Genomic DNA, 17,277 nt, shown 5'->3' on the forward strand with positions numbered 1-17,277 from the left:
TCATAGTCCCAGTTCGTGATGGAGACCAATATTTAAGCATCTTGAGTAATATAAGGACCTCCTATATACTATCGGACCAGCGCCTAGAAAAATAATGGCCACCGTAGATGGTGACCGGCATTAATATTTTAAACAAGAACTATACGAATTGAGATTTCGATAAACTGAGACCCTCCCAAACAGCTGATTAATGTTTTTCTTAGTGGAAATTCCTCAAGTCCACCAACTATGGCGGCCATTTTTTTCCTAGGCTCAGGTCCGGCAGAATATGGGAAGTCCTGGTGATATAGAGAGCCTACCTTTGTCTTTGGAACGACTTTCAACTGGAGCTTGTGGTCGACGAGAGAGGCGCCGGCCTCGGACAGGTAGCCCTGGTTGGGGATGAGGCACTCGCGGCCGAAGCAGCATGGGCAGCACAGCTTGTGCATCCACTTGGTCCACTTCGGGTTCAGGCGGCCGTACGGCTCCTCGTCTTTCGGCTTGAACACGCCTATCACTTTCTGAAATATACACCCACAAAACCACAATCAACAATAGCATTGAGTAGACCTACTTTAGCAGCAATTCAAATAGCATTCCATTTCCCAGAAATATCCTACATAATAAGAAACAACAGATACTGTATCTGATATCTTATAAGTGACTATAGTAAGGTCCACGTTATAAAGGCAGTGTTTGATTAGCAATGGTATTGCTATCCTTGTCCATCATTCAACAAAGCGGATAGCGCTATCTATAATAATAATAATAATTATTATTATTATTATTATTATTATTATTATTATTGATTCTAACTTCACTTTCACAACAATTGAATCTCCTTCTCGCTTTGCTCTGTTACCAGATTGTTTTTTAACAATGTAAAATTAATAATAATTAACAAAATATTTCATCTTAATTATAAAGATTTATTATGAAATTATTGAAAAATATTATTTCTTGCTTAATAGAATATAATTCATTATTTTAAACGAGAATGAATAGTTAATATTACAACTATAAACCTGTATCAGCTACCGTCTATGGAATGCATTGACAAGACAGAGGATCGGCAACGTTGTTCTGTAATCTTTCTCCACTGCCATTATAACGTGGACCTCACTATAGTTCTACAACAGGCCTACTGTCAGCATTCCTCATAAATAACAATGACGCTTCTCATTCAAACAATGCTGACAGCATTATCATGCAAAATCGAATTCTATTTATATTAAGTGCATACATACTACGGTGATAGGCCTACAATAGACATTCATTTAAAAATGTATGAGAGTAATCATTCAGTTATTATTATAACCTCTTCAAAATTATATCAAATACTACCTATTCGATTAAAAGGTATAGGAGATAATTGAATATTGCAGTAAATTAAAGTATCAAATTTTATATCCCTAGCATACGACGACGCAGTAAAAATCAATATGCTGCATACACATAATTTAATTAAGCTGGATTTTCACATATGAATGTGAGTGAAAGTGACCGGTACAGTGAGAATGTTATTCCCACAAGTTCTAAAGGGACTATTCATACTGGCTAGGCCGTAAAAGAGTCAATAGTTCAATCACAACTTTTGGAAATTACATTTTCACTGTGCCGGTCACTTTCAATGATACTAATATGTTACAATTATTCTAAAACGAATCAGATTTTCAAAAAAACCTGACAAGTTTTAGCTTTGAGAATCAGCAGCATCACCAATAACTTCTCCGACCTTAAGCCGCGTCCACATTATGCCAAAAGGGGTCGATCGACACTGTTGAACAAGTGTCGACATATCGCCCGGCTTTGTCGAATCATGTCGACCCGAACCGAATTCAACCCGAATCAAGTCGGTTCGGATCGAGCAAGTTGAATCGAAATCAGTAGTGTGGACGTGTTGAACGAGGTTGCACAACATTTCACACTGTTCTTTCAATATTTATTTTATTAAAAATTATTTCAAGTTTATATTATTATATTAATATTGCTTGCTTTGAAATTTTCAAGAGGTGGCCAAATGATACGTAAGAATCTCCTGTTGCCAAAAAACGCTGAGTTACTGCAAGGTGCTGGCTCACTGGAATAGGTGGTCTGAATTTTGTGTCTTGTTTATGATTACGGGTGCAATTTTACTTAATATATTTTCAAAATAGGAATTATTTATTCTAAACAAGTTCTGAAAGCCTACGTCACTTCTGTATTCCAAGTTCAAATCATCAACATCATTATGCAATAAATGCTTCATAAATTCTTCAGTACTAGACTTTTTTCTGCCTCGGACAAGGCTGGGCCTTCCCCAAAACCTCGGGCGGCGACGATGGCGATCATGCTAACTTCCTGCAACAGCAGTGATAATTGCAGCAGCCGCCACTGCAGCGTCTTCCGAGTCACTCATTTATTCATTAACTTTAATTTAAATTCACTTACACCGGCGTGTGCCGCTCGACTAGTCCACATTTACGGAGGTATGTGGACAAGTCAAATATCGAATATCGATCGACACATGTGGATCGACTTTTTTGACATAGTCTGGACGCGGCTTAACATACGGTAACGATTTCACATGGTAAATGATAATTTTTATCAGTATCACCAGTTTTGTCCGCCTGAAACGCATTCATTCATGAAGCTTGCTATAACTGTTTTTCTCAGCTCATTTCCTTATCCCGAAATCATATATCATAGATCGAATTCTGTCGAAATATGGAAGATTCATTCTTGAGCATAATTTAGTCAAATAAAACAGAAGAAGAAATAAACAAAATAAACAGAAATAAACAGAATTTGACTTTTTTAACAGTCAAATAAAAAAGAAGAAGGAAATTCGAAGAGGAAAATAATACTCACACCAGCAGGATTTTTGACAAAATAGCTTCCACTAGATCCTTGGTAAATTCTTTCCGGATAGATTCCATTATCGATTGCAGTTTCCGCCTGACGAATTATTTCTGAGAATGAGGGATCATCTGAAAAAACCCAACAAGATATTGGTATCAAGAAAGCAGCACGTTAGCTTAAACCCAGAAAAACCTTAAATGTTTAGAATAATATTTGACGAGAAGTTTAACAACAGTTTCAGCAAATACAGGTATTAGGTATCACACTAACATACTATTACATTGGAAACTTATATTCCCCCAAAGATCATGGATTAATAAGAAATTTGTGGATGTTTGAGAAGTTGTATTCCTTACTAATAGAAAAAATTCTTTAAAATTTGAGAATTTTCAGTGCCACTTGGAAAAGTTTGCTATTATTCAAAGGAGCTATTTAAGATCTCACTAAAATGTGTAGATACTAACTGGAATGTATATACTCCAATAGAACAAAATCATAATTATTATTACTAAAATATTTTTCTGTTGAATCTGATAACTTGACTATTAATTACATTGAACTGCTACATGGAAAAGAGAGTACTAGCAGCTTGAGAATCATAATGCATTTCAATAGAAATAGTGATAAAGTTCTTGCTCATATTACTGAAGTTTAAAGAAATTCTCTGCTAATGCACAGAATTCTCCCCCTAATAATCAGGTTTGAATTCCAATTTATCACATTTGAATTCTCTACTGTATCAGAAAAGACAAAACCCGGAAAAGGGGAGGATTGGTGTGTTTCTATAAGTTAATTTTTGACCAAATTTGGATTTACATAAAGAAATCTACGTCAATCAGAATCCTGTGGGAAAATTATATGAGTTGAGCAATAGACACAAAACGAGTGGAATAGATTATTGTGTCCTTGAACTCATTCATAAATGAGAACCAACCTTTAGAATAAATCTCTGTCATAAAAAGCTGCACTGGATTCATCATCTATGAATTAATGAGCAGTAAGACCTCATTGATTATACCATCAATTCCGAATTAGTAACCGTAATGAACAGTAAAACTGGTAATGCAATTTAGATTAGTGGAGTATTGATTTAAAGATAACGTCAATTACTAATCATTGGAATACTTGAGATATAAACCTCTGATTCTTCTCAACTGATGTTTGGACTTTGATTGAAATAGACTGAATTGTCTACTCCATGATTATTATGAACTTATCAAATAATAAAACACCATCCATAGTTCAAAGTACTTTTGAATTTAATTAGTACTTCATCTCTATGTAGGCCTCAATAATAACACTGTGATTATGAACTTCAATTTGGTTAGATGAGATCTCGTGCAACGCTATTTTTTTGCTGTTAGGAGTCAATAATGCATTCATAAAACGCACAAAACACATAAATATGCATTATTCAAGTACCAGTACCGTAAAGTATTATTCCTGGGAAATTGGTAGAGTGAGATTCACTTTAACTGTCTACTAGGAATTCTACTGAAATTCACCAGAACTGGTAATTTTAAAATAATGCGAATAGCACTAATGTTTTCTGAAAACGTATATATTCAGGGCTACTTACTTTCTTATTTGTAAAATAACACCATAGTAACTTTTTTGAGATATTTTTATTATAAAATAACAAGTTTTAAATTTATTTTATAATTAAAATATTTCAAAAAGGGTACTATAGTGTTATTTTACAAATAAGCACTCATGTTATTCATGATGATAAATGCTGACAGTATGATGTGAATCTTGAAAGCATCAATTCTTTCATGCCTATTGAGTTATAAAACTACCAAAACGGAAACAGTGAATTATGGAAGCTTGTTTTTACCATCTTATCACAAGCCCACCCTTTAGTATGACTATTTGCAGTTGATGGGTGAGGTAATGAATGGTAATGACTTTCCAAAGATAACAGGAAACGCGCTTGATAATCGCGCTCAATCAATGTCGTTGTGAATTATTCATGAGTTATACTAAGGCTAGCTTCACACACATTCGGTTTCATTCGGTTCGGTTCGTTTTCGGTTAGTTGCCGAAAACGAATGAGGCTTTCATACATATCAGGTTTTAATTCGCACGGTTCTGATTAGGTATTTTCTTCTCAAACACAGCTGCGTTTGGATTTTCACAATTCATGCTGTCATTAAAATATAAGAACTGGTGTTCAAAATAAAAGTCAGATGTGATTTCTTGAACAACAAAATTTTCAAGCTAATTAAAAATGTTTTACTATTTGAATACCTAGTTTATTTTTGATTATATTAATTTTGGACGTTCAGAGTGATTATTTTTTTTAATTGAAAATTTGTTTCTTGTTTTGACACATGGTACATAACCTTCATCTCTTCTCTCCATTAATGAAATGATATAATTTACGTGGAAAAATAAAAATATATAAATTCTCCCTGAGTTTTAATTTATCTTCATATTTTTTTTAGAAACTATTCGTTGAGATAAAAATGCTCCAATGAACTAATAGAATATTGGCCATATGATTTTGACATGGAAGATTTTGAAACAGATAATCAGGTTAAAATAAAAAAGCGAGTGTGTGTAAAAGACTTGGTTTTTGTTTCCGGTTTCCTAGCAACGAATTCGAATATAATAAAACCTATTCGTGTCGAGGGGGTGTTCGGTGCTAAGCGGTTGCTATTCGGGACCGAATTCAAACCGAATCACCGTTTCACACTTATCGGAATTTGCCGAAAACGAACCGAATCGAATGTGTGTGAAAGTAGCCCTCCGCTAGAAACGAATTTGAACCTGATGGAATTTATTGACCGAGCGAAGTGAGGTCTAAGATTCAAGTCGACGGTTTTGCATTTCTCTTTATGTTTATATGTTTAAATGTTTTTATGTTCTGCATTTACGGCGAACCGCGGTAATAGATTTCCATGAAATTTGACAGGTATAGTCCTTTTTAAATTGCGCGTCAACGTACATACAAGGTTTTTGGAAATTTTGCATTTCAAGGATAATATTAAAGGAAAAGGAGCCTCCTTCTTACGCCAATATTAGAGTAAAAATCAGCTGTCATTAGAATTATTCATCATAAATCAGCTGTCGAGTGGATTATAAATTGCATGCAATGGCGCAATGTAACTTGGTAAAAATTCAGCTGCTGTGTGGACTATTAATTGCATGCCTCATTGAAAGCAATTTTTATGCACTATTAAATGAACTATTGATTGCATGCAATTAATAACTAAAACAACATATTTTGTCTCTCGGCCTTTCTCTGCTTTGAACTCGGGCTAACCTGTTGCCAGTATGTATTGAGCGAGATTAGCTTTTGATGTTAGCATTTTTGATACACCAACCCCAACAGCCATTAGCCGTTTTCACACCGATATCTCACCGACTCGACATACAGACAGGATTTACTCTGATGGACAGTATAAGAGGAGGCTGTTGTTTATAACTGCGCGAGGTCTACTGTTCACAGAACAACTAGTTAAGAGTCAAGTGGGCGTTCGGTTCTATGAGGTTTCTATTCGGTACCGAATTCAAACCGAATTACAGTTTCACACTTATCGGAATTTGCCGAACCGAACTTGTTTCTTGAAAATCGACATATTTTTGCCTCCATCTTGTTTTTTTATGACAAAAATTTTTGTGATTGCCATCATGGATAAACTCTCTTTACACATCATTACAAAGAGATTGATACCATTCCCAAGTCTGCACCTTCAAGGAGTCTTGAGTTACACGGTTTTCTAATTGTTGGGATTGGCATTTGGTGGAAAAAGTGTGTTTTCCACTGCAAACAGTACTTTTCTCTCTTTTTCCGATGACGCTCCAGCCGTGGAATATGGACTTAAAGCCTCCAATCAGATGTCATCATTTTGAAGTTTTGGAAATATTCTAAAACACTGTACCAATAACATTAGTGTATTTCCACTGCGAATACATTTACAGGATAGAAAGTAAAATATTGTCCCCGAAAAATGTATGTTTCAAGTTTTTGAAGTTGAATAAATCATGAAAAGAGTGGTCGAAATAAGTTTCTCTCGAAAATCATAGTTTGGTTAATAATAGACACTTTGGTGATAAAACCAATCCGATATCTCCCACAATAACTGAATAGCAAGCGATATGAAAATTCTGTCAATAATGTCCGCCATCTTGAATTTTTCAATGATGTCGAATATTTTCATTGTTTCCATCATCAATATTCTTATTCGGCTTGTTGTAACGAAGAGATTGAGACCATTTGCAAGTCTCTATCATGAAAAAATCGATTTTATAGTTCTAGCTTGTTACCTCATGCGTATGGAAAACGCACCAGAAATCATGCAGGGTTTTCTTTGGAGGGCGTTGGAGAACTCATTTTTTGACGTACAGCGCATTAAGATATATCGTTTTTAAGTTGAAAAAGCGCTCTAAATTTCATAGATTTAAAATGCCTCTGTATCTCTTGCACAAAAAAGTTATAATGGAATGAAATTTGGACAAATTTAGAAAAAACGTTTTTTTGGGCTTTTGAAGGTTATAACTAGAAAAATATGCGTTTTAGAGGAATTTTATAAAACATAAATTGTAGAGGTCGGTTTTTAAAATATTTTTGTCTCGAAAAACGGTTGAATATTTTGAACGGTTATTGAAATACAATCGATATAGCAAAACCCTCAAAATTTAGGCGGCCATCTTGTTTCCGAGGTGTTTGCCTGTGATTTCGACTTATCATCATCACGGTCCTTATTAAGCTAGACCTACCACGGCTGTTACCCAAAAATGACCACGGAGTGCCTTATTCATGACATTTGTGCCCGGACTAAAAGGTGAATGGAATAGCTTCGGGTACTGATTCACATACAGTGTTGTTAATGCTTGAAATACAAAATGATCAAATTACTAAACAACACATTGATAATAATTCTCGTTAAATTAAAGAATATAACTGGAAAATATATCATTTTAAAATTGAAAATGCAATTTATTTGCAACACACTCATTTTTGACATAAAAGATGCTGGAGATAATTAACCCCTTTCACTGCGATGAACGTTTCAACATGCTTTTTAGATTTCATTATCTACCTCCGTGGTGGTTATCACTCTATGCAAGACCTTAACTTCGATGGTGTGATTCCCATGGGCAAATTCAAATTTCAAAATTCAAATTCTTTATTCTGCCTGACATTTTTTACAATGTAAAAGCTCGTCAAAAAAATACAGTGTACATAATAAGATACATAACACAATATCAAGAATAACAATAGCTCAGAGTATGTATATACAAGTAGGCTAACAGGGAGATTGACAAGAATAGTAACAGTATTCACATGATGATACACCTTACAGTACACAACTTAGTCCAAAATGAGGTGCAGCCCTTATATTGAACAATCAAAGTATTCAGTCAATGAATAATATGCTTTCTCCATCAATTTATTCTTCACAACTTTCTTGAATTTCATTTTTGGCAGCTCTTTAACAGCTGAGGAAAGACTGTTGTAAATTTTTATCTGCTGAAATAGGTGGCTGTCCCTTGTTTTAGAAAGCCTTATCTGTGGGATTGAAATATCATTTCTATGCCGGGTTGTGTATTCATGTTTGTTTCCCTGACATGAGTAAGATTGTAAATTAGTTTTGACATGCAGCAAGCTACTCATTATGAAAATTGAAGGGAATGTCAATATCTTCAATCTTCGAAAGCTTTCTCTGCATGACTCTCTGTTTCTCAAGTTGTCTAACACTCTTATTGCCTTTTTTTTGCCATATGAAAACTTTTGAAGCATGGCAAGAATTATCCCATAGGCGAATACCATAGGATATGAGGGAATGGAAAAGTCCATAGTAAGCAAATACCAAAGAATCAGAATTCAATGATAACGTAAGTCTTCTAAGTAGAAAGACAACACGAGAGAGTCTCTTACACAATTCTATGATGTGAGGCTCCCAACTCAAACTTCTCTCCAAAGTGAAACCCAACATTCTGACCTGATGCTTAATATCATTTTCTTCTGGACTATTCCTTAAAGAGAAGCAGATACATTCAGTTTTGCTCTCATTGATGATTAGATTATTAGACTCAAACCATGATTTAGCAGAGGCTCTGACAACTTATATCTAACATCATCATAGTTCGAGTCGGAGCAGATTAAAGATGTATCATCGGCGTAGAGAACAGACAATGTTGGAATATTACAATAAAGGTCGTTAACAAAAATTAAATACAGGAAAGGGCCTAAAACAGAACCTTGTGGGACGCCAGCAGCAACATCCTCAAAATTTGAGCACTCATTAGCAACAACTACCCTCTGTTTTCGGTTTGACAGATATGACTTAATTAGTTTGAGTTCAGTTCCTCTAATTCCATAGAAAAAGAGCTTATCATACAAGATATCAAAAGGTAGGCAATCAAAAGCTTTTGTAAGGTCAATTAAGTTAGCTGCTACTATGTTTCTACTTTCAAAGCTGTGAAGAATAAATTCAACAATAGTCTCAATAGCCATTACAGTGCTATGTTCGGGACGGAAGCCGTGCTGATTTTCATACAGTAACTCATTATTTATGAAATATTCATACAACTGCAAGACTAAACATGATTCAATTACTTTTCCAATAATAGGGACAATAGCAATGGGTCTAAAGTTCTCAGGCTTACTTGAGTCTCCCTTCTTGAAAACTGGTATAACATTTGTGAATATGAAACAATCAGGAAAAATACCATCATCGAGCACTCTGTTAATAAGGAAAGTCATTGGATCAATCAAGCTGTCAGAGACTGTTTTTATAATTTTGTTGGAGAGTCCAAAAATATCCTCACTTCTTGAGATACTGAAATTGACAATAACTTGTCGAACCATTCTACAATTGACTGACTTCCATTTGAAACCGGCGACAAGAATAGATCTATTAAAGTTCACCAACAAGGCAGAGTGCTGCACTACTCCATTTTGCAAGCTAGAATTACTATCAGAAGATTTTATTGTTTTCGAGAGATTTACAAAATAATTATTGAGAACGTTGGGGGCTATTTGAATTTCTGTAAACGGCTTGGAAGTTCCAGATTCTTTTCTGACAATTTTCCAAGCCATTTTACATTTATTTTTTGCCATTTTGATGAGTTCGTCATTTGCTGATCTCTTGGACCTATCTATCTCTTTATTGTACTCTTTTTTGTAATTTAAATATATTAGTTTGTCTTCTAAATCCTCCGTACATTTCCATTTATCATACAGAAGGAGTAGATAGCATCGCATCGATTTCAATTCACTGGTGAACCAACTTTTTGAACCAGAGTTAGGTCTGGAATTTTGTTTTTTAAATATTTTATAAGTAAGTGGACATATTTCATTGAATAAAGAAGATAATACACTTACAAACAGTGAGGAGGAGAAATTCACATCCACAATGCTGTAAAGTCCAGACCAGTCAATCTGTGATAGACACTGATTGAAATCTTTTATTTTTTCTTCATTTATTAGCCTTACATATTTTCCTCTACTTTTCTTAGAAGACCCATCTCTCTCTGTTACAACCTTACTTATATTAAGCCAGACACCTGCATGATCAGAAATGATATCTTGCGGCAGAATAGAGACATGTAAATACTCAGAAGAAATGTTCAAATGAATGCTGTCCAGGCAGGCATTAAAACGAGTTGGAGCTTTGTTAGAACTGTAAAGATCAAATATGATCTTAAAACACCCAGTAGCTCTAAAGATTCTCTACTATTCGCATCCAAAAGATTCACATTTAGATCCCCAGCCACAGCCAGCCAATCGTTCTTTCTCAGGTACTTGTCATTGACATGAACAAGGAGGTTCTCAAGACTCTCAACAAAAACTCTGAAATTAGCCTGTGGTGAACGATAAATACATAGAATTATAAGATTGGACTTCGTCAACCTAATAGCCGATGCTTCACAAACACTATCCTGACAAAAGTTTGATACGTCAATACACTTAAAAGAGATCCCTGCTTCAACAAAAATTGATGATCCACCATAAGATGTTCGTCTCGCATAAAAACTGGCTAATACAAAAATGACAGGTACATAATAATCAAATCTTCTTCACACAACCAATGTTCATTTAGACACACTATGTCAGCAGGTTTTGAGTCAAGAACTGCCTTCAACTGACCAAGCTTACCTCGAAGAGATCTTATATTAAGCAGGAAAATGTTTATGTCACCTTTATAAAAAGGAGCTCTGTTTTGAGCCTTGTCGTTATTTACAAGTTTAAATCCGCTGCTGAAATGTTGCCTCCGTCACTCCTGGTGTCCTCCATTGTGCAGTTAACTGGTGAGCCTACCACCTCAGAGTACGAAGGAGTAGAGTCCACAGCGGCCGGTAGAGATGTTGAATGTGCTGAGAAGTCGGTGTTTGTGCTGCCACCATGAGGTTCCACGTCTAGATAGCTCTTTCGGTACCGCAAGATACAGTCAGCTATGATGCGTTTTCCAATGAAGTTGATATGTAAGCCGTGTCGTGTGTAGAAACGTCTACCCAGTCCATGCACGTTGAACAGCTTCACGTTGTTGAAACGACTGACTATCTTCTTCAGTTTTTCATTAGCATCAGATATCGCCTGATTGATGGGTGCAGACAGTGAAAGATCATAACGGCACGGTACATTTACTATGAAAACATGTGTATGCGTTAATTTCTCTAATTGAGCCTCAATAGTGTCGAGGTAGTCTGCATGACAATCAGCAGAAAAATCTGGTGTGGCGCACTCACACAACTTTCCTTGCCGTTATGAAAATTGATCACCTGACGCTAGTGTACAAGCGCATCTCAAGTCTACTTATAAACAAAGATCTGAGCCAGCTGGTGACAGGACAATAACGCTGGAGACATACGAGGCCTGCTACCTCTTCATAGTGAATGATTTAATAGAATCAACAGTTGCCAACAGTTTGCAATTGGATAATCACATTTTCTCAAATTTCGAGCTTATTTTCAATTTTAGGTGAAAATGTTACTGAACATTAATTTTAGAGATTCTCATGCTCAATCTTTTCCACTCAAAATGTTTTGATTAAATTGTATCTGAAGCCTGATAATTGGGAATCTAAAATCAAACTTTGCATAGATGGGGCGGAGCTCCTGAAATTTTTACAGATATGGGACTTGTGGCAGTTGATAGAGCTTATCAATGAGACTTTTCTAGGTATGAATTTGATCAAAATCGTTGGAGCCGTTTTCGAGAAAATCGCAAAAAACCCTGCTTTTTGATAACATTTTCGCCATTTTAACCGCCATCTTGAATTGCATTTGATCGAAAATGTTCGTGTCGGATCCTTATAGTGTAAGGACCTTAAGTTCCAAATTTCAAGTCATTCTGTTAACTGGGAGATGAGATATCGTGTACACAGACGCACATACACTCATACACACACATACAGACCAATACCCAAAAACCACTTTTTTGGACTCAGGGGACCTTGAAACGTATAGAAAACATGAAATAAGGGTACCTTAAATTTATTTGGAAAGCAATACTTTCCTTACCTATGGTAATAGGGCAAGGAAAGTAAAAATCATTTGTACCACCAAATAACACAATCAAATCACGTGCAGTCATAGACTTACAATCATCGTGACACTTAGCCATAACCGAACACAAGCGAGTCCCAGGTTTCAGTGTACTAGTTACTTTGTTAATCGTTTTCTCTGCTCGTCATTTATCAGTTCGTCCATTCTTCTACCCTGACTATCAGCAAATAATTTAATCCCGCCACCAGTATTTATCCGCCGTTTTGAATTCAGCGCCAACTTGCAGGCAGGTGGTGCCGAGTCACTGATGCCAACCGCACAAGATGCCATCTTCTCCTTATTCCCATCACCCGTTGCAGTCACATTAAACTCATTGTACCTAGCGCACATATTATCATACAGCGACCTCCATTTGTCAGACTGCTGATTACGATATGTGAGCAATTCCCCTCTTAAGGCAACGTTGTCCGCCTCCAAAGCCTCAATCGAGACAGCCATGTGCGATATTTTATTTGATAAGGAGTCATTTTCTTCCTTGAGAGACCTGTCAATCTCATTTTTATTGCAACAAATCTCACATGGATTCACAAGAGGCTCTGTATTAATAGCTGTGTTGACCAATGATACACTGTAAGGAGACTTAGTCACATTCCGATCCTCTAGTTGAAGGGTGAGATCCTGTATTTTTTGAACGAGTGCTGACTGATTCTCAGTCAACTGTTGAATTTTGTTTATCAATTCATCCTTGGACTTGAGGACTGTCTCATCAGTTTGAGAAACTGAATCAAAACAAACTGGCCTCCATAATGAACCTAAGACAGAATCCAGTGATGCCCTATTTGATGGCTTCTTGATATTTGAAAACAAACGCTTCATTTTCGGACTTGAAAGATTATCTGGAGTTTGATGTTTCCCGTGTTGTTTATGATTATCAATGTAATGTTTTACACAATCAATTTTAGACGAGGTAGTAATGGTTGCAAGGCATCCAGGTGTACAACACCGCCAACTAATGTCTCCACTTACAAGAGTATGACCTTTTCTAAAGCAATAGCTTTTATAGTACATTGCCAGATTATCCTTAGTTGTTCTGTATGTTTTGAGTTCTGAGGCCATTTCGAAACCGGAAAAAGGTAAGCAACAGTGTTTTCAATATTGAGACAAGAAGTATATTACAATTCAAAAAGTTTACAAGGTTTTGAATTATTGGCGCCAATGCTGTAGTTTACATCGCCTCTTTCCATTATCACCTTATCAGCCCTCCGAGCTATGATCACCCGCTTTCATTGGCCAGATAAAACTATACAAGAAAGTACCCAGAGAGCGAACAAGGCAGGAAACAATATCGGAAGCTCCTGATAAGAACGGACAATAGGAAAAGGTAAAATCAGAAAAAGGAAGAACAGCAATAATCCAAACAGTCAAAGAAGGAGAAAGATAGCAGAAGCACGTCAGTTATTATCTCAAATGAATTGAACTTAGGTCCGTGCAATAAGTGCCGATCCTCACTGAAGTAAAATGAAGAGAATATCAATTCACTCGAAATTTGAGTCACATTTAAATGACGATTGTAAGTTATTCACTGCAACTACTTACGATTCAGATTCACACAACAAAAAGGAGGCTCAAAGCAACAGAAAGACACAATTCAAAACTCACAGAACACTGAAATACCGGCTCAAAATTAAAGTATTTACTGAGCGTTACAAAGCGTGACCAGCCACGGCAGACGGCTCTCCCAAACTGAAAAATGATGTAAAAATGATGTTTTACATAAGCAATTCTTAGAACACCATGGCATGTGCGCTGTTGCACCATCTTGCTGCAACCAAGAGCCTCGTATACTAGCTTCTAGCAACACTACAAACTGTAAGATGATGCTATAATCTCTAATAAAGTTCAGCTTTAGTCTAGGCTATGTGAGAAAAATTGGACATACAACTCTTCTGCGCGTAATTGCATACTAAGCTCCGAATTCCAGCGAATGTGAAGGGATCTCATGAAATACAGTATATATGAGGGTTTTCTGAACTCCAATATCTGGATATTTTGGCAACGTATGAATTTCGATGAAATAAATAAAACCTGATTAGAGTAGAAACATATAAAACACCCAAACACTATTGTGAATGAAACTCGAAAACCATTCGCAGTATCTCTTTCTCCATCAGGTTCATGAAGATCTAAAGTTCTAGGAACTTTAAGAAAGGGAAGACTAATAAAACATTATCTTTTCTGTACCGGTACAAGCATTGCCGTATTTAATAAAATAGATTTATAGCAGTAATATCAGAGACGAACGTATCTTCAACTCATCTTTACTCTATGTTAATAAGCTTCAAAAATTAAGGTTGCGTAATAATTTGATTATCCGTAAGAATTTATTATAAAAATATGTGCTCCACTGCCAGATCCCTCCCTGAGTTTAATGCAATGTGTTTAATATATTAATCATTAATATGTATATCAATGCAAGTTTTATTATTGTTCCAGTAAAGTTTATCGAGTAGTATAATAAAACTACATAATACATTCAAATTGATTATCTAGTACAGAATCAAGATGTTAATAGTGATTTATGTTTTCTGATAGGTACCTCATATAAAATTGAAATGCCAGTAAGGATACAATAACTTTTAGGATCAATAAGGATAACAAAATTCTTCCTTTAAATTATATAAAGTAGGTATGCACCGTAACCAAACATATAATAAGCTCAGCACAAAATATTAATCACTAAGGAATTACAGAGAGCTCGCTTAAAAAGCTGATCCAAAACATAAATTGTAATCCGGTAAACGTTTAAACTTTCAATCAAAAAACCTTGAAAGTTCTGGATGATTTGTGTAAATGGATGATCTGTTATCTTGAAAGTTCTATGTATCTTCCAAGTAACTGTCAGTCTGTACTTTATCCCATAACAAGTTTAACAACCCGATGATAAAGCCAGCAATGTAATCAGTAATTCAAGTTAGGCAGATCAATAGTGAAGCAATGACGTAACATCGATATTCAATATAGCATTAACAAAGCTACCAAGGTGCAAGGTTTATCAAATTGCTCACCTATCCAGTTTCAAGACGAAACTCATGCTGATGGATTACAACTCATGAAATAAGATATATTGTATTCAAAATTGAAATATGAAATATTCCAATAGCATTAGCGGATACAGTTTTAATTCCAATAATAAGTCTTATTATGAATTAAGATTAATATTAAATATGTTTATTATAATTATCTCCATGTTAAGACAGATTGAGCTTGCACCCTTAAATTAGCCAAATAAGCTATCACAGTAACTTTCAAATAGGAGTTATAAGAGGCTGATTTTACAATAAAGGTATCAAGTTTCATAGCCCAAGTAAGGCGATTAAGTTAGTTTGTTTTTAATACATTCCTAGAATCTCTCAAGCTGGGTTCCACAGAATAGCAGTGGACAGTGGAAATATGATTTCCAAGAGTTCTTATTAGACTATTCTCGCATTCTCACTCAGCCCGGTCCAGCGAGAAACAATAATCCCATTAGAACTTTATATAAAAAATATATTTTCACTGTTCACTGTCACTGTTGTTTGGGAATCCAGATTTATAATGTTAATATAGAATTTATTCTGTGGGAAACTTTGAGAAGAACACTGGATAATCTTTGTTTTAAAGTTTATAACTGCCTTATCTCTTGTTACTTTTTTAATTATGTGCGTACGTGTTTGAAAAAACACTCAGTATACAAAGTGGGTGAAAAGTCAGAGAACGGTTTAATATATCATACACAAAGGTAATTTGACGGTGGGTGTGATTGGGGATCTTACTAAAATTGAAAAACTACTTTACTATGACTTCAAAAATCTAGTCCGCCATCTTGGATCCGCCATTTTGAATGCAACTTTGTTTTTTTTTAAATAGGAAGGTAATCATGAGATACATGATTTCAATACGGAATTTCAAGAAAAAATTAATGGCGAAAACCGCATATGGATATCTTAAACCGTTTCGAAGGTATTCAAATTATTAGTCAATGCTATTCAAAACAGAAATTGAAGAAAAAAGTATGAGAACGGCTTAGTATTTTATGAAAAAATGTGACTTCAAGGTGGGTGTGATTGTGGATTCTACTCAAATTGAAAATACTACTTTAATTTGACTTTAAAAATCTGGTACGCCATCTTGGATCCGCCATTTTGAATGCAACTTTATTTTTTATTTGGAAGGTGGTCATGCGATACATAATTTTGAGAAAACATGAATGGCGAAAACCGCACATCGATATCTCAAACCGGTTCAAATATATTCAAATTATTAATCAATAGTCAATACCACTTGTCTATTTTGACTTTTATACCGCTTGGTAGTGATTTAGAATGTGAATATCTTCGAAGCCTAACGCACCACAAAGTGGGATGATTTCAAAGTCAAAAAGTAGAGAAGTAGTACTAGAGACACCCTGGGTTGAAGAGCACGCTCATGAACTGTTGGTGTTGATTGATCTCTAAAATCTGCAACTTGTAATAAATTATACAGAGTTGGTGAGAATCCTATTATATTGAGCGAGCAATTTCTGTATGTCTGTTTATATTTTTGGTTATTTATGTTTATTTATATACTGATTATTTATTTAATTATGGTTATCTATGTCCAATGGATCTTGAAAACGGCTCTAACGATTTTCACAAAATTTGGAAGATAAGGTTTATGATATATATAAATTCGATTGCACTAGGTCTCATCCTTGGGAAAACTCGCTGAAGGACATGAAAAGGATAACAATTGTTCATACTTCGAAAAACAGATGATAATTTCGTCGTCTGTCGAAACAGAAGATGCGTTTGTGGGAGAGAAACAGAATTATTTCCAGCTGTGTAATCAATCAGCGAGAAATATTATCTAGAAATTTTAATCGACTTGATCAAAATAATCTGATTTGTTGACATGACATGATAATCATTCTAAACTAGAGTACATCATAATTTTCAAAGTTATTCATTATTCTACAATTTT

At 35.2% G+C, this 17,277-nt stretch overlaps 1 protein-coding gene across 5 annotated transcripts in view; it reads right to left on the reverse strand.

Annotated features, from left to right (window-relative positions):
- LOC111063935 (phosphatidylinositol 4-kinase type 2-alpha) overlaps positions 1–17,277 on the reverse strand; it is a 65,871-nt gene that overhangs the window by 46,348 nt on the left and 2,246 nt on the right. For all 5 annotated transcript variants that reach the window (XM_039427432.1, XM_022351621.2, XM_039427434.1 and 2 more), the window contains exons 3-4: positions 2,830–2,948; positions 300–500 (exon numbers count right to left, since the gene is read on the reverse strand). In XM_039427432.1, the coding sequence (XP_039283366.1) occupies positions 300–500; positions 2,830–2,948 (320 nt within the window). The remainder of the gene's footprint in view (positions 1–299; positions 501–2,829; positions 2,949–17,277) is intronic.

Source organism: Nilaparvata lugens, chromosome 4 (genome assembly GCF_014356525.2).
Source record: "Nilaparvata lugens isolate BPH chromosome 4, ASM1435652v1, whole genome shotgun sequence".
In the NCBI taxonomy this organism is placed as follows: Eukaryota; Metazoa; Arthropoda; class Insecta; order Hemiptera; family Delphacidae; genus Nilaparvata; species Nilaparvata lugens.